Genomic DNA, 18537 nt, shown 5'->3' with positions numbered 1-18537 from the left:
AAATAGTCAGACATATAAGCAATTAATTATCCCACTGTATAGTCAAGAGATGGGTCACTTGTTTGTGTTTAGATGGTATAAATGAAGGTTCAAAGAAATGTTACCAGCCATCATAAAGATGAATCCCTATCTATAGTCATGGTTTAAATGATTTAAGGACCCAAAGAACACTGAATCCTTAAATGCTATACCCATATACAAGAATAAACTCAGAATCAATTAAAGACTTATAATAAATCTTAGGCTCAATCATAAAAATCCTAGAAGAAAACACAGGCAGTAAAACCTTGGACATTTCTAGTAGCAATATTTTTTCTGACCTCAGGTAAGGGAAACAAAAAATAAACAAATGAGACTACATCAAACTCAACAGCATTTGTACAGCAAGGAAACCATCAACAAAATGAAAAAGATAACACTGAATGGGAAAACATATTCACCAATAATACATCTGATAATGATTAATATCAAAATTTACAAAAAGCTTATATATAAAGCTCAACACCAAAAACAATTCAATTTAAAAAATGATAGTTTAGCCCTGGCTGGTGTGGCTCAATGGGTTGAGTGCCAGCTTCTGAACCAAAGGGTCACTGGTTCAATTCCCAGTCAGGGCACATGCCTGGGTTTCAGGCCAGATACCCAGTTGGGGGCATGTGAGAAGCAACCACACATCAATGTTTCTTTCCATCTCTCTTTCTCCCCCTTCCCCTCTCTCTCAAAATAAAAAATATATATTTTTTAAAAATAAAAATAAAAAACGATGTTTATTCAATAAACAGTGTTGGGAAAAATGGATAGATACATGCAGAAAAAATGAGACTATACCACCTTCTTACACCACAAAGAAGAATAAATACAAAATGGACCAAAGACTTAAATGTTAGACCTGAAACCATAAAAACTGTAGCAGAAAACATAGGCAGCAAAATCTCGGACATTGCTCATAGCAATATTTTATCAGATATATCTCCCCAGGCAAGGGAAACAAAAGGAAAAAATAAACAAATGGGACTACATCAAACAAAAAAGTTTTTGCACAGCAAAGGAAATCATCAACAAAATAAAAACACAACCCACAGAATGGGAGAACATATTCACCAATACATCTGATAAAGGGTTAATATCCAAAATTCATAAAGAACTTCCAAAACTCAACACCAAAAAAGCAAACAACCCAATTAAGAAATGGGCAAAGACCTGAACAGACACTTCTCCAAAGAGGACATACAGATAGCCAATAGACATACGAAAAGAGGCTGAATGTCACTAATTATCAGAGAGATGCAGATTAAAACTACAATGAGATGTCATCTCACACCTATCAGAATGGCTGTCTATCATCAATAAATCAACAAACAACAAGTGCTGGCAAGGATGTGGAGAAAGGGGGACCCTTTTGCACTGCTGGTGGGAACTACAAATTGGTAGTTACAGAGTAGTCATGGGGATGTAAAGTACAGCATAGGGAATATAGCCAGTGATACTGTAATAACTATCTATGGTATCAGATGGACACTAGATTTATCAGGGTGATCACTTCATAAGTTACATAAATGTCCACTCGCTATGTTATACACCTGAAACTAGTACAATATTCTATGTCAACTGTAACGGAAAAATAAGAATTATTAAACAAAAAAGCATGCGAGCACAGAAACAAATATTTTTTACAAGTTATTAAACTGGGGTGCTTATGACTTTGATTAAATTTAATTTAGCTTTAAACCCTAGCTCTAGAAATCCTATCGCTCTCTTTCTCTACAACTACCACAGACCCATCCTCCATCCTGGGTAATCAGCCATCCTGGAGGCGGCGGAAAACAACAGCCCCAGACCGAACAGTCACAAGGTCTGGATGTCTGGCAGACTAAAGATAACATCGTGACCTAAGTTATGTTTCAGCTCCCGAGCCCTAAGGTGGGAAGACCCCTCCTCCCCACCCCCTCCCCCGATACTTTTCCCTGACACCAGACAGAATGATGCCAGAGGAGACCTCAGAGCTGTTGTCAAGACCGGAAGAAATCATTTATCACCCTTACCTCAGCTTGGACCAATCAGCTCCCAGCACAGCCCCTGACCCCCAAACCCACAGTGTGTGATCTCGCCCTGTATTATGCATAACTTGCACGCCATCGCAGAGTCAGGTCTTTCCGGACATGAGCTTGCCCGGACTCCAGACTGACCAATATTCTAATAAACCCTATTTCTATGCTGCAGATTCCTGCTCGTATATTTCTTTTGGGCCCGTGTGAGCAGGCAGACGGACTCAAATATTGGAGCCCAGCAACAATTATAGAATCCAAATAACAAAAATTTGCATAGAACAATAAAACCATGGACATAATTCAAGTTACGCAGGCTTCCCAGGTGACACTGAGCATGTTCTTCAATCTCGCATCTGTTCCTTCATACACATGAGGATGCTAATTCTAATTACACTTCGGGTGAAAGAGTGCAGGGCAAGCGAGTCAGTGTAAATCCACAAGGGTTTTCGCTAAATCTGCTTTCTGAAGTATTTGCAATAATTTTCCCTGTGCAAGTGGGACAAATGAAATTCATGTTCCTAAAATAAGTTGTTTTATTGGAGTGCCAAGTCACAAAGAAACATTCATGCGTTTACCTCGCCAAGAGAAACGTAGAACCTTTTCATTAGGGCAATGTTGTCGTCTTCAACGGGAGAAGGTGGTGGAGTGGGTGGCTTCCGCAAAACCCAGGGGGAAATGTCTGTATCTAGTGTGATATTCACGCCTGATCTACTCCATCTCACTTGTGAAACCAGTTTGGCTAACCTGCATTTTAGAAAGCATATAAATTTGAAAAGAGTTTCAAGTTTAGTAGAATTCAAAAAAAAAAAAAACCCACTAAAATTTTATTTTACATATTCAAGCCAATCTCCCTAACTCTGTGAGATGATTCTCTTAGGATCTGCTAAAATTAATGGCTTATTCATAGAACTGCTAATTAATTAATTAATAAGTATTCTGATTTGTTTTATTTTTATTTAAAAATGATTTTATAAGAAAAGGTCAGATTTCAGTGAAACTTCAGAATGTTTGGACCTATGCTTTGAGTCAGGGCACACGGAAGAGAAACTTGACTCTGTACTATGACATTCTGTCTTTTTCGCGATACACTTATTTTCATTTTTTAATACCCTGCACATAAATGCCATTATCATGTAATAAGCAGGTAATTTTCAAAGGAGAATGATTAAAGAAGCACAACTGTCATACATTCACTAGGTACTGTTCTGTGAAATCTCTTAGTAAAAGCTACGAAATTCTTTTTAACCAATGCTGTATCATTCTTACACTATAGCAAGTAGGATCCACACTCCAATGGATTTAAATAAACTTTACTAAGACAGAACAAAAAAAATAATTTGGGGTAAAAAAATAGGCATTTAAAAAACATGTATATTGATGGAACTACAGTACCTGTATTCAAAATAGCAATCGCTTTCCAGAAATGCTGGAAGTCTCTCTTTCTTGATCCACTGAATACCTTGCTCACGACTGAGACACTAATTGAGGACAAGTGAGAGAAACAGAGCGTCAAGGAAAAATCACCTTTTAGCACATTTAGGGCCTAATCGTTAGAGCAATAATGACCTCCAGCTCTTACTAGGAGTCCTGCCTCTACCTTCTGTTTGCAGAAGAGCAAGAACCTGGAGTCACAGATTTGAAGCCACTTTTGCCTTCTAGGGCCTCTTTACTTCTCTCAACAACCCTGCATCAACCATCCTCTCCATTGTACAGATTAGCAAACTGAATCCAGCGAAGTTAAGTAACTACTGAAGGAGGAGGAATGAGATAAAATTCGGTTAATCTCGGTATTTTCTTCATTATAAAATGGGTTAAATTAATCGCAATCAGAAAAAGTTAACCAGAAAACTTGGTAAAGACGGCTATGGTCAATGAAGGCCCTTTGTCCTTCCAATGTTAGAAAATTTTGTTAAATATTTACCTCCCCAAGCACTTTCCTGCAGATGCAAAGGCAAATAAGAAAGATAAGGCCCTGTCCTTGAGGAGTTTACAGTGAATTCAATAGGTAATAACAGTTCCAATGCTGTAAGGGCCAGTTCAGGCTTCTGTAGGAGGTCACAGGGGCACTAAAACAGCATGGTTTCCCCCAGAACATGTCACTCACTCTTTGACCTGAAACATGATTCCCTAGGTTGAAGAGGAGGGGAGAAGGAGAGGAAACAGAGATAAATTTATTATGACTAGTTCACAGGTGGAAATTTGAGAGATGGCAGGAGGAAGGTTGAACAGGTAGGCAGGGGCCTGATTATAAACAGTCTTATTTTTTGGTCAAGTTCCTTACTTTTTTTAAAACTTTTTTTTTTTATTGCTTACACTGTTACACATGTTCCCATTTGGCCCCCACTTTGCCGTCCACTCCCCGCCCCGGCCCTGGCCGCCCTCCCCTCAGGCCATCACCACTGCTGTCTGTGCCCAAGGGTTATGCACGTGTGTTCTTTGGCGAATCCCTTCACCTTCTTTCATCCAGTCTCCTCACCCCCCTCCTCGCAGACAGCTGCCGGTCTGCTCCATGTGTCCATGACTCTGTTTCTATTTTATTCGTCAGTTTATTTTGTTCTTCAGATTCCACATATAAGTGAGATCATATGGTATTTGTCTTTTACTGACTGGCTTATTTCACTTAGCATTTGTGGTGACAGTTGGTGAAAATACTAGTTATTGATGTGGTTTACTTTATTTTTATTTTTATTGAATTTATTGGGGTGACATTGGTTAGTAAAATTATATAGGTTTCAGGTGTGCAATTGTATAGCACATCCTCTGTATATTGTATTGAGTATTCACCACCCCAAGTCGTCTCCTTCTGATGTGGTTTGATTAAAATCTACCATCATATTTTCTATTTGTTCCATATATTCTTTGTTCCTTTTCCTTTCATTTTCTGTTTTTTGGTTGGAGGATTTCTTTTATAAATCTGCTATTATTATATTATTTGTTCGCCTTTCAGAAATGTTTAAATTATTACCCTAATGTTTACAATATGTTTAGTAAATATCTTCAAAACACCTTCAAATATATCAAATAAGGTCACCTAGTAGATGTTTTAGAAATTTGTATCAAAACACATAAATCAAGTAGCTCCTTGTATACAAATATCTAATCCAGGGGTGTCAATCTCATTTTCACTGCGGGCCACATCAGTCTCAAGGTCGCCTTCAAAGGGCTGAATGTAATTTCAACTCAACAGTTAAGGAGTAGTTACATGTATACAGTCCTAAAATTATTTCAGCCCTTCAAAGGCAACCTTGAGGCTGATGTAGCCCCCGGTGAAAATGAGTTTGACACCCCTTATCTAATCATTATATTGTACACCTGAAACTAATATAATGTTATGTCAATTATACCTCAATAAAAAAGAAGCTCCTTAAATGGCTTTTGTTTAACAATAAAAAAAATAGCTGATAAAGACCTACATGAACGAAAGAAATTTCTGTTCACTGATGACAGTGACTAAATCAATAAACCTTATTGTCACACCTAGTAAAAAAGTGTTTGAATTAACAATTTATATATTGTTATATAGTTCAGAATCAATTTCCTTGTTCTAACTTCAAAACAATGCTGTAATATAGTTATTATTATTACTACTTTTATTTTTGGTATCTAAAAGACATATATCTTTTAAATAAGTGCTATTATTATTGCATTTAATTGCATGGAAGTAAGCAAGAAAGAAAAATATGTAATAGAAGAAGGGAACTTTAGGGCTGGAGAAGAGCTATGTCTCCAGTGTTAGACATAGGCTACCCTACTTCTATCAGACATTTTAAATCAACAAAAACAGTACCGTTAAATATTCATTATCATTTTAATTCGATCCACAAAACAATCCTAAGTAGCAGGTAGTACAGCCATCACTTAACGTCATTTGATGATGAAAATGAGGTTCATCGAAACGACGTGTTCAAGAACACACAGCTAGTTAAGTTGAGAGCCAATATGAAAACACAGGTTTTTGGGTTTTGGTTTTGCTTTTTTCCCATCTTGCTAAGATGACAAAATCCAGAGCTAAGAGTAAAATTTAAAGCCAGGCATGCCAGAGCCACACAACATAACTTGAAGGTCAGAAATCTCAGTTATTCCCAACTGCTTAATCAGATAGAACCCAAATGAAATAAGGTCACAGTCTACCCACATTTTCCAGAATGCGTGTAAATATAAAGGACACACACTACCCTAAGATTCTAAATGTTCAAGGTAAAGTACATGAAGCTCCTCATACTGATAATCAAATATCAACAAAACTAGTAGACTAAATTGGCCATTTAATATGAATAAGATGGTGTAACAGCTAATACTATGTGTAAGTATAATAAAATTTAATAAATACAGCTAAATCTCAGAAAGAGGAGCTTCTTTCAGAAAGGAGCTTCTTACAGAAAGATGTAAACTCCAATGTGCTTTCTTACCATAATATTGTAGTTGACATTAATGGTCTCGTCTTCACAGGGGACATTCACTTGAACGGGTTGAACATCATTCTTCCCTTTCCTTACAACATCATAGATGGGATTTCGAGGTTGCTGGTTTTGCAGAATTTTTTTCAGTTGCTTTTCCAGAAGTTGTGGGGCATTGTTAACTACTTCAAAAACTCCATAATCCACATTAAATCTAATTGCCTCTGAAAAGGTCTGCAAAATAAGTTGTGGAATTATGTCTTTAAATTTTTAAAAACTAGAAACTCACTGTCTCCAAGACTAAACACACACACACACACATACACACACAGAGTTTTGTTTTTAATCATTACCTCTTCCCTTTAGGAGCTTGGAAATCTACTCACTACAGGTAAAGGAACCTACTGAATCCTTCCTTCCCAATGTACTTGTGTCAGGGTATATTCAGGTATATTACAACAGAAATTCCCTTTGCATAAACATCTTACCTCTCTTGCTTCTCAGCCTTTTAGCTCAGATCAAGTATAGTATCTGTTCTTATCAGTTTAAACATCTTACCTCTGTGCTTCTTTGGAACTGGAAAGAAATACACACCTAGTCTCTGTGAAGCAATGTTATGCTCTTAGAAAGGGGGAGAATTACTAGGGAAGAATGAGTAAAAGAAGAAGAAAGAACACTCCTGTTATCTTTTTCATCCCAGGAGCTATGACAGCTAAAGTCTCCCTTGTCCAAAAGGAGAAAATGAAGTACAATATGTTCTTCATTTAACACTATTTCAACACCATTCCTTTCACTCTGACCAAAAAAAAAAAAAAAGTGAAAGATAACATTTCTGAGCTTTGCTCAGGAATCACTAAATGCTGCCAACTTTTTATTTATTTTTTATTGAATTTACTGGGGTGACAATTGTTAATAAAATCACACAGGTTTTAGGCACACAATTCTACAACACATCTGTATATTGTACTACGTGTTTATCACCCCAAGTCAAATCTCCTTCCATCACCATATTTGTTCCCCCTCTTTACCTTCTTCTACCTTCTGGTAATCACCATACTGTTGTCTGCATCCAAGAGTCTTTCTCTTTTTTCTCTCTGCTGACTGCCAACTTTTCTTTAATGTCAGTCGGTTAATATACAACAGTCAGGAGTCTTGAGGTTGCCAGCTTGCTAGTAAGTCACACTGTGACTCTCGGTAAGCCATTGAATATGTCTGGGGCCTCCACTTCCACAACAAACACGGGGCAAATTGGCTGTGTCTTTTCCCATTTTGCCCTCCAAACCTAGAATCAGGTCCCTTTTTCAGAATATTAATTTATTTTAGGATACCTTCAGTGAATTGCCTACTCATGTATATTGATGTACATATTTTTAGTCAGGTAGTAAAAGATCTGAAACCCTTCCCCTTGGATTGATCACCATCCTAGGGAAAGTAGCACTTCTTCCAGGTTTTACTAAGAGATCGCTAGATATACTATACACAGTTAAAATCTAATAAATGGCAGGATGTTGTAAAATTGGAGTTAGAAATACGTGTATATATGTGTAAATACCCATATATTGTGTGTGTATATTGTGTGTACATGTATATATTTTTTACTTAGTCATTTTAATGTTAGATGATATTGCATCCCTGAAGTCTCATTGTCCCTGCTTCTACAGAATTTAGACTACGCAGACAATAGAGTTCAATACGAATGTCAGGCCACAGTTCAAAGGGCCTCAAGGCTAAGATTTCCCCTCAAATGACAAGTGTAGCTCAATGGATAAGTAACAATATTTAGCAGTAAACTGTGAATAAGGTTTCTTGAATAAAATATATTTCATTGGCTGCCCACTGCATCTGTCTTTCAAACATGAGATTCAAACAGGCACCACTTACCTAAAAGTCAAATATTCTTTATCTCTGAATTATACTATCCCTAGACTAAAGCAGATAAATGAGTCTGTTGATATCAGAGGCTAGGTTCATCTGGTTGAAGAAAGGAACCGAATTAAACTTCGTAGAGAGTGGACATCAAATATTAACCCGAAGGGGGGTTGTGGATGGAGCAGTATAATGTAAAGAGCATCTGGAAAAGATTCCTTCTAATTCTAAGTATCCATGGAACAAAAGGACAAGCTTGATCTTTATTTATTGTTTTCCTTTCTTTTTTCTGCCTCCACCCTCACACCTGGTAGCCAGAGGAACACTAAGCTGTGATAACCCACAGCAACGAATGCCAAGTAGTCCTATGGACAAATAAAATATTTCCTGTTAATCAAGTAAAAAATGCTCCAGTTAAAAAAGAAAACAGAGGGACTGTGATACTCTGAGACCCTCGGTGGCCAATTTTAGGATCAAGGCTATAGAAACAAGTCTGTCTGGCAAAGAAAGCACGTTTCCCCTTCTTCGCAGTATCGCCTCACATATGATAAAACTAGCAACTAGCCTCTACCGACCACCTTCTCTGTGCCAGGACTGTGCTACGCATAACCCCATGAAGCTAGTGGAGCTGGGACTCAAAAACCGAGGTGTTTTGATCCCAAAGCCTGTCTTCTGGTTTTACCTGTAAAGGCACAGAGGCATGGAGCAGCATGGTGTGTGTGGGTAATTTCAAGCAGTTCAGTGCCATCGGAATAGAACTAGAATAGTTTATAGGTGGCAGAGTTTAAGAAACAGAGAGGAAAGACTGGACATAGATGAGGAAAACAGGACCAGATCATGGAAGGCTTTGCATGTCATTTACGGAGTCGTCACTCAGACCGATTTGTGTTTTAGGAAGGTCCTCCTAGTAGCAGTCTGGAGTTTTCCTTGCCAGCTCCAGAGCTGGAGAGAGAGACTGCTCCCACGCCCCAGGCAGAGCCGTCACCCTGCTCTGGGGAAGCTGGCTGAGCCCTCAGAGCTCCTGCTACTGTGACCAGGTTTCGTGTGGTAGTTATTAACTCTCTGGATAGGTCACTGTCCTCTTCACATATAGGGGCCAAGGCAGGTTTTAAGTCAGGTAGTTAGCAATTATTTTTATTTTCAACTTACAAGCAAAACTGCAACTTCCAGTCACGATGGCAGCATAGGTAAACATAGCTTGCCTCGGGAGCGAGGAGTCCCAGCCCCACACCAGGACCCCCAGACCACGGTTCCAGTGCCCAAAAGATAAGTCCCCATAACTTCTGGCTGCAAAAACCAGTGGGTATTGAGTCGGTGGAAGAAAATTCTAAAGTCCCAAGCAGTTCCTCTTAAAGAATCCGTACACAGACTTATTCTGACTCACTCCCTCTGAGCTCCAGCACTGGGGTAGCAACTCAAAAGGCACCAGTGGCATATGGGGAGGAACCGAAGTGTCTGGCATCAAGGCAAGAGCTGGGGGACAGCTTTCTCCCAGACAGGAAGGTGGGCAGAAGCTGTTATCCCTTTTCTGAACCTTCCCCTTACACAGCCACAGAGCTGGCAGGCGGGTGCCATATCTGAGACTCCATCAACCTGGCTAACACTGTTTGCCCCACACTGGTGATTCCCTGAGGCTCCACACCACCCAATTTGCAGCTGTTAACAGTGGTTTTTCCGTATGAATGGCTGGTCTTGGCTCATGCTTCACAACTTCCTAAATCCTTTCAAACAAGCAACAGCCTGGCCTCAGGGAGCCTCCAGCCCCCTTACCTCTAGCTAAGTGACCCGAGGCACAGCACTAGCAGGAAACAGCCTAGATTCACAGCTTGGCTTCACCTGGGAATCTCCAAGCCCAGCACAAGTAGCAGCCATCTCAGCCTGCTTTATATCTCAGGAAGGGTGGCTCCAGGCCAAACACAGGTGGGGGCGGACCTTGGCCTGGGGGTGGGGGAATCTTTCCACAAAGATCACAATAATCCTAGAATATTATATCTAGTTTAGTTATTGTACTTTAAAAGGGATTTGGCTAAGGTAGAATCTATCTAGAAAAGGATTTGCAGAATGATTAAATGGTAGAGAGTGGGCATTCTGAGATTCACTTTTCTGAGATTTCTCATATAAAGGAGTTTTAACAAAATAACCCCAAGGTGCCTTTTATGTTTGACACCCAATCAGCCCGTGATTGTCTTCCCAGGAAAATAAAAAGTCTCTTCTGGTCTCTAATAAGATCGCCCAATTCCACTGTTCCTTTGTAGTTCATGAATTTATTCAGTAAGTATGTACTGAATGCTTATTCAATGAGAAATTGTGATAGATGATGTATTGCTACATTTAGTGAGCCAATCCAGATCCTCCTCCATAAAGCCCCAACTCAAATGTATGGGCCATGGATCCAGCCTCAAAGTATGCTAATCCAACAGAAGAAAGACATGTGCTACGCAGAGACAATAACCACTCACCCACGAGGGGAATGGGCCCTGCAGCCAGCACATAAAGTGTGCGATCATATTCAGCAAAAAGTATCCCTTGAAAATAGCCCTAAAGTACAACATTGTCCTGTCTTTCAAGAAGTTGATCACAGTTTTTCTACTGGTATTGTAATGGGTCACTGATTCGTCAGTTAGGGACCAGATAAAGTGTTGGGCTCATGCTTAAAGCTCACAGTATACTCATGTTATACAAAAATAAGTATTTTTTAACACTAGAGTCACCCTCCACATAAGATGACTACACTGCGAGAGGCATGAAGGATGAGACCCACTGAGGGAATGGCAGATTCTGGTCTTCCATCTCATACCTTCCCCAGGAATGCATGGATTGGTGTATTGGTGTTTATGGGTTACTACAACAGACAAAATCGTCCTCACTCTTTATACCACCCCTGCTCTCTCTGCAGAGCACAGATAATTCATTTTGAGGGATAATGCATGTATATTGCCACTCCACCTTAACACATAAGAGCCCCGGTAGAAGTGTGTGCAAAGTGGAGTGACAACACAAACGGATTCATTAACTACCTTCCGGAAACAAGGAGGTTGTAAGAGGAAGTTGGGTGTTGAAGAATGAACAGGCACTCTCGTGTGGTAGATAAGGGAGTGAGGGGAATTCAGCCAAAGAAGTGGCAAATGCATCAAGACAGGGAGGCACAAAAGTATGGAGCACCTTTGATGAACTGCAAGCACTCTGATGTTGCTGAAGCTTCATATCCAAGGGGAGAATGACAGAACACAAGCCTGGAGAGAAAGGCAGAGGACGCGTTCATCAAGGGCTTTTTGTTACGCGCTGTCATTCTCTGCTTACTCCTTCAAATCAGTGGTTCTTGGAGTGCAGCACCTGGACCAGCAGCATCAGCATTATCTGGAAACCTGGAGAAATGTGAATTCTCGGGTGTCTCCCTATGGGAGAAACCCTGGGGGTGGGGCCCAATGTTCTGTGTTTAACAAGCCCTCGGGAATTCCGATGCACGCTCAAGTTGGAGAATCATTGCTTCAGAATGATGGGGCGCCACTGAAGAGCTTTCAGCTGGGGAGAGATGGAATCCAGGCTAAGGCAAACGTCAAAGCCGCCACTGCATCTGTCACTTCACGCCGCCCTCATATGCATTCATATATGGGGGGGGGGTAGCCATCTAAATCTTACAGGAGGAGAAAGGCCCTGGTCTTTCATTATTATGCAAAATCTTGTCGGCTGCTTAAAAAGAATCTCTCTCACACATTTAGTTCTTTGTTTTCACCATTTATAAGTTTATCTGCAAAACTCCCCAAATTAGTTTAGTATGTGACAATAAATGGCACGTAATGCGGGGGAAGTAGAAATGAATGAGGTAAGAAGTTTGTGTAGGCTAATTTAGAGAACGCTCAGCTTTTAATCACGTAACAGGAAAAATCTTCAGCTTGAGCCGCAAAGCCAATGCTCCATAAGCTTTTACAGACGGCTCTTTCCCTTACTTACTTTTCTTATTTCAAGGGTATCATTTTCTAAATGTTCCAAAACGAATTGACCTGAAGGTGCTGAAAGCTAACTTTGTAGTACCAGTCATCCGTGTGCGAAAAATATTTTCACAGAAAAAGCAAGTGCAAGAAAACATTTTTTACCACAATAAATTGCTGGTTCCACATTTCTTTGAAAAGAGGAGGGGGGGGAAAAGCCCTGTGAATAATTAGTGATGTGCTTCAAGCGCCAGCCCAGCACCACTGAAACTTACAGGGTGCCAAATTATTTAGCTGAACAGTATTTAAATTAAAAACTAATGACTAGGTTAATTTAATGCATGTTCATCTCTGGTCCAACTCTGTTCTCTACTAATTGAGCTCCAAAATCTATGTTTTAAACATGCATCCTAGTCAGTGAATAAGAAACATCTGAACACTTGAATATAATAAGTCAGTTACTAATAACAACTTCTTTTAATCTAAATTTTATTGTTATTTTAGATGTCTAACCATAAACTATTTACTGGACCATTCACCAATGGGATGAAAGGAATAATTTGCCACATAAAATGCACAGAAAATACCCTTAGTTAATAAAATGAGCTACATAAGCTAATTTGAGTGTTTCATGTTTGAGCTATAAGGCTTATCACCCATAGGCATATACCTAGAGCTCCACCAACACCTTTAAAAGCCAGTCTCTGAGTATTCGCATTGTGGTGGGCAATGACCCAAGCCCTTCATCCCCCTTCACCCCACTCGTTCTCCAAATCCATATCCCTTCTCTCTTTCTCTCTCTCTCTCACCCCTTACCGAACAATCCATCTAACATAAAACTCCTTCATAAAGCTGCAAGAAATTATAATAGTTTACAGATTTTTTAAAAAGTGTGGAGAATCCATCCAAAAAAAGAAGTTATGGTAAAATTCCAAAGGCACATAGCTAAGCACGGTCTGGCAAACACATGACATACCTATCCTTGCGAGGAGGGCACAGAACAGGCCACCCTTCAGCTTCTGCAAACCATAAATGTCACAAACATTCTAAACCACCCACAGAGGACCAACCGAAATCTGTATGTGGGCTCATCTACTCAAGCCCACAACAGTCACTGAGCATAAAACACACAAAATAAAACCAAAGGGAAAAAAATGTTTTCACACTATAGCACAGAAGAAAACTTAATAAGCAAACACTTGTCCATAAAGAGTTGACAGCAAGAAACCTCCCAGACGCCACATGAAAACAATAGCTGAATGTGAACCTGGCACCAGAACAAACGGACTGAAGTTATGAAAGCTGGGATTTGGAAAGTGTCATAATTATTTATAATAGCAGCAACTGTCCTGGATTCCCCTCATCAAAAAATAACACGGAGGCAGGCTACCAGCCATCAATTTCTGGGTCTTACAGTATGTCCCAAGGGTGTAATGTTGTAATGGAAAGAAATAGCGTAGGAGCCAGGAAGCCTGATTTCTAGGCCCACTTATGCCACAAAGCAGTGATGGGACCTTGGGCACGTCACTACATAAGTATCAGAAATCTAGACGACCCAAGGCCCTTTCGGATTGAGTTTGTTAGCGTATCTATCTACATTCTCAGACTTAGACGGTTGAGGGTTTTGGAGGGAGGGTGTTGGAGGCGGGAAGGCAGAAGAACGGAACAGTAGAAGGCTTATGTATTTATTTCAAGGATCTTCCAAGGAAGATGTAGAAATGAAAACATAGTCATCCTTAAGAAGCTCTGGGAGATTTGGAAAAAAGGGACGTACCCTTGGTCCCAGGGTATTTACCACATACTTCCTGAGATAAAATAAAGAGAAGGAATTAGTCACATTTTCTTTTGTTGGAGAAGTCTGACTTGCCACCCAATACCAATATGCCCATGAAATATTCCCCAAATGGTTTCCTAACCTACGCCCGACTATCTCCAATCACAGGGAGTTCGCTGCTTCACAAGCCAACCCACTCTACTTTCATGAAACGAACGTTAAACACCTTTCTTCTAATGAGTAAAAATCAATGTCCTCATAAACGCTGGTGGCCCTGGTTCTGCCCTCCAGCTTCACAGAATATGTTAACTCCTCTTCCTCCATCTCATCTTCATATATTTGGAAAGAGCTGCTCCATTCCAATCCCTCTACCCGCTCTTCGTCCAGGTTCAGTGCCCACCCTTCGCTCAACCCTTCCTCACCTAACGTGGTTTCCAGAGCGTTCATTAGCTGAGTCTCCCCGAGTCTGGCTTGGCAGAGCGCTCTTAATATATGGCACCAAGAATGGAACATGATATTCCAAATGTGGTCTGACAGTTATATCCAATTCAAAAAAACATTCGCTGAGTGCCGTCTGTGCTCCAGACTAATATTTTTCTTGATCTTAACTATACTTTTATTAACGCACCCTAAAAACACATTAGCTTTGTTTTATCCCATTTCAGATGACTGTGATAAAAACGAGACCAGATTCTGTTACCCAAACTGTCCATTTATTCCTCTGCTGCCGGTTCTGTAGTCATTACAGTGTAGTAGCACAAGGTTTTGAGCCACGCCGACCTGGGTGGACACTGACATTTACTAACTCAGTGACCTAAAACTGGAAAAACACTGGTTCACATGCCATATTTCTTTCAAGTCTCTGATAAAAACAATTTTTTAAACTCAAAGCCAATGACAGATTTGGGTGGCACAGAAAATTATCCTCTAGATTAATAATCATCTACCAATCTAATTAAAGAGTGACTGTCCCTTATGTTTCAGGAATAGAAGATGAGATGGTCTAGAATAAGGTGTCCAACCCGTGGCCCAAGGGCCACATGCAGCCCAGGATGGCTATGAATGCGGCCCAACACAAAATCGTAAATTTACTTACACATTTTTCATTTGCTCATCAGTTTTGGCTAGTGTTTGTGTGTTGAATGTGTGGCCCAAGACAACTCTTCTTCCAGTGTGGCCCAGAGACACCACAAGTTTGGACGCCTCTGTCAGATACTGAAGGAAGACGAAGGAGAAGCAGTAACTCTGGGCCAGGCACTTCATCAGTGTTACCTCATTTCATAACAAAATGTAAGACAGTTATATTGTTTCCATAGAGAAAAAAAATAAAAAAACTAAGTAATTAAGGAATGTGACTAAGATCACAAATGAGTAGAAGAGCTGGGCTCACAGAATGTGAATCTTGAGAAGCTGAAATCAGTTCTAATATAGAAATTTTTCTTTTTAACATTTCACAAAAAGATTTTTGTGGAAGAAGAAAGAGAATGCAAGAGTCTAGAGGAAAGACTACATAATCTGGGGGAGCAAACTTATGACAGCGTTGGGACGCTGCTGGGCTTTTTATAGCACACGGTTGGACAGTGAGAGTCAGAGTCAGACCAAACAGGAGCCCCCGAGGTGTCCTGTGACGTCTTCCAGGCCAGTGGCTGGGAAGGGAGAGGGCGGCCTGGTGTCTCAGCCTGACCCTCACAATGGTCTCAGAGACCTAACTACGCCAAAAGGAGGTGGAAGAACAAATTCTTCTGGGAAAAAAAAATTTACCCAACAAACCAACCTGCATGCAGAGATACGTATGTACATCTAGCAAGAACTGATCCAGGTAAGAAAGTACACGTGGTGCTTTCCCTTCAAAAGGCATTTTCAGTGGTTAGGTTTTAAGAGATTTCACATGTTATGGTCCACTACTTTTAAAATTACTTGTGACTTTTTATATTCCAAATTTTGCCTGGTAAATATTTTAATGATAAAAGGATTTTGTGTTTTCATAACAAAATGAAAGCTTTTCCTTTCTTTTACCTGATATTTCTGATTAGCTTTACACACAATACATGAGTTTTTATACACCCACCCCCATTTCACTTTCCCCAAACCCTTCAGTGCTTACTCTAGCAATCACTGCTAAGTCTGAAAATCAATTATTCGGCATCTTCTATGTCTTATTTACTACTGATATAAAACTCTAGTTGCCCTAAACACAAATTATACTTTAATATCTGCCCAAGGGGATGACAATAATTGCCCAGGAGCAAGGAAGTAGTTTCTTACAGCGTTTTGGGATTCTCTGCTTATCACCTCTGTTCAAACCCTAAGATGGCGCCAAATATAACTATCAGATTTTGTACAGAACACTTTTGATGGTTGGAAAAACTCCACCTTTCTTCAATAAAAATAATTCCTAAATATGATTCAAACCCAAATTATTAACTATAAAAAATATACACCTTACCTAAATGCTTTAATATTTTTAAAAATATTATTCCTGATACATGTCTTACAAGATAACCCAGTGATTATAATACTTTGCTTTGATAAAATATTCAAGAGAATATAATAACACACTCACTGGAAGGCTTAGAAATTCATTAAAGTAGTCCACAAGGAAATTATCTGTTGCCAAAGAATCTTCCTGCAAAAAACATAAAAACACCATATTATGCTTATGCTGTTTTTAAACATGCCAATACTATTCTCTAATTCTGTTATCAATAGATTCTGTGTAGATCTTCAAATCCTTTTCAGTCAGTCCACACTGAATCCTCACTGTAAGGGGAACACCGTGCTACAATCTATGGAGGGAAGAAACTGGAAAATCGAGTGGAGCACGCCCTTGAAAGACTGGCCCCTGTACTTAGCTGGAAAACGTGAAAAACACAGCACACTTAAAAATGAAACATCAACCAATACAAAATGGTAAACTTCCCACAGACTTATTAAAATATATATTATATAAAATAAAAATAAAGGCAGGGCAATAAAGACAGAACCAGTGATTGGGGTTAAAATGAAATTCGGAATGTAAATTTCCTAATTGCCTAGTGAAAATGATAAACTAAATGAAGAAAATATTCTATTGCTTCCCCCTCAGAAACAGACACAGATTTAATAATCTGGGTCCTGCTTAACTTTTGCACGAAGAAACTTTGACAATGCATGCGTTCAAAGAATAAAGATTGTGTACATTTTTTCCGCAACTATTTCATCCCCCAACACGGTCATGTTTAAAGTGGGCAAAATTGGAGAGCTCCTGCCAAGAACAAATGCTCTCTTCCAAATAAAACACCTTATTTTATTAGTAATTGTTTCCATTGTGTCAAAAGCACAACATGGCATACTGTGTTGCATAGTACATGTGTTTATTTTGTTATTCATAATTATATTTCAATTTCACAAATCTAACATGAAAGTTGACAATATGACACAATGCTATTATTTCCATATGGCTGATTATTTTCTTTTTGTACTGGCCAAGTTTTTAAAAATGTGTTGAAGTACAGTGTAAAAGTATAAGGAAGACACTATAGTAATATTAACACCTACTTTGAAAAGTCGATTTCCAGGGTAATTTCTTTAAATAATCATAGTATCGAGATACAGTAACAATCACGTACAGCATTTACACCAAGGAACTTACTAAAAATCAGAACTGATTAAAGTAACAACAACAAACTTAGGATCTCATAAATCTCCCACCTTCGGATGGCACCTTACCAATACATTCTCAAACTTGTGACTGGCAGAGATCTAACAGAGCAGAACAAGGCAGATGACATTTGGTGGCAGCTACAAGGCTAATAACCTTTCAAATTTCACCTTTCCAAGTTACTTTAATTTTCTGGACTTTACTTAGTGAACGACGTAGTCTCTGCTAACTCAGGAGAAATCAATTGGATTCAATAAATATTTTCGGATCTCTTAGGTAGCACGGTGCTACAATAAGAGTGGCCAAGTTTTGCACTGCTGGGCTCACGACCAAAAATCCGCAGATGGGAAGGGTGAACATTTTTCATTTATAATGGTAGTGGATTATTTAGCTATAAAAGAGAACGTGTATTTCATAGAGTCAGGTAGAGCTAATTCTTGCCTAGAATTTGGCCAGCCACATTGCCAAAAATTTCCAGATAATCTTCAGATTCATATATCCATTTCCAGATGGCTCACACTTCTAAGAGATGTTAACTCAACACTTTCCCAACTGTCTGTGATGAAGTACCCGTTTTGTTTTGTCCCTCATCTATTTCAGGTAACTTTCGTAAAGCACAGTAAGAATGAATGACTAGAAAATGAAATAAAATACACACATAATACAAGGCCACTTTAAAAATTAAATGCAAAAAATAAATTAAAATTAAAATTAAATTCAATCATTATAAACATAGTCTGTCAAATTACTGTAAAGTTTTTAAATGTCCCCTCTCAACTTCTGAACTCGTCTTGACATGGACCGAGAAGAGTCTCAGGCGGCAACCCGTCTGCAGACCCTCAAAGCGACGCTGCCCTAATGAGCCCCTTGGTGAGCAGTGTGC

General features: G+C 39.3%; 1 protein-coding gene and 1 pseudogene across 7 annotated transcripts in view; one reads left to right on the top strand and one right to left on the bottom strand.

The window, feature by feature from the left end:
- RGS22 (regulator of G protein signaling 22) overlaps window positions 1-18537 on the bottom strand; it is a 116887-nt gene that overhangs the window by 89569 nt on the left and 8781 nt on the right. For all 7 annotated transcript variants that reach the window (XM_053930380.1, XM_053930381.1, XM_053930383.1 and 4 more), the window contains exons 3-6: window positions 16578-16640; window positions 6458-6679; window positions 3441-3526; window positions 2624-2792 (exon numbers count right to left, since the gene is read on the bottom strand). In XM_053930380.1, the coding sequence (XP_053786355.1) occupies window positions 2624-2792; window positions 3441-3526; window positions 6458-6679; window positions 16578-16640 (540 nt within the window). The remainder of the gene's footprint in view (window positions 1-2623; window positions 2793-3440; window positions 3527-6457; window positions 6680-16577; window positions 16641-18537) is intronic.
- Window positions 6938-7048, top strand: LOC112315784 (U2 spliceosomal RNA; annotated as a pseudogene).

Source organism: Desmodus rotundus, chromosome 8 (genome assembly GCF_022682495.2).
Source record: "Desmodus rotundus isolate HL8 chromosome 8, HLdesRot8A.1, whole genome shotgun sequence".
NCBI classification, from domain to species: domain Eukaryota; kingdom Metazoa; phylum Chordata; class Mammalia; order Chiroptera; family Phyllostomidae; genus Desmodus; species Desmodus rotundus.
The sequence above is the reverse complement of the archived record's forward strand: the minus strand, read 5'-3'. Positions and strand labels throughout refer to the sequence as shown.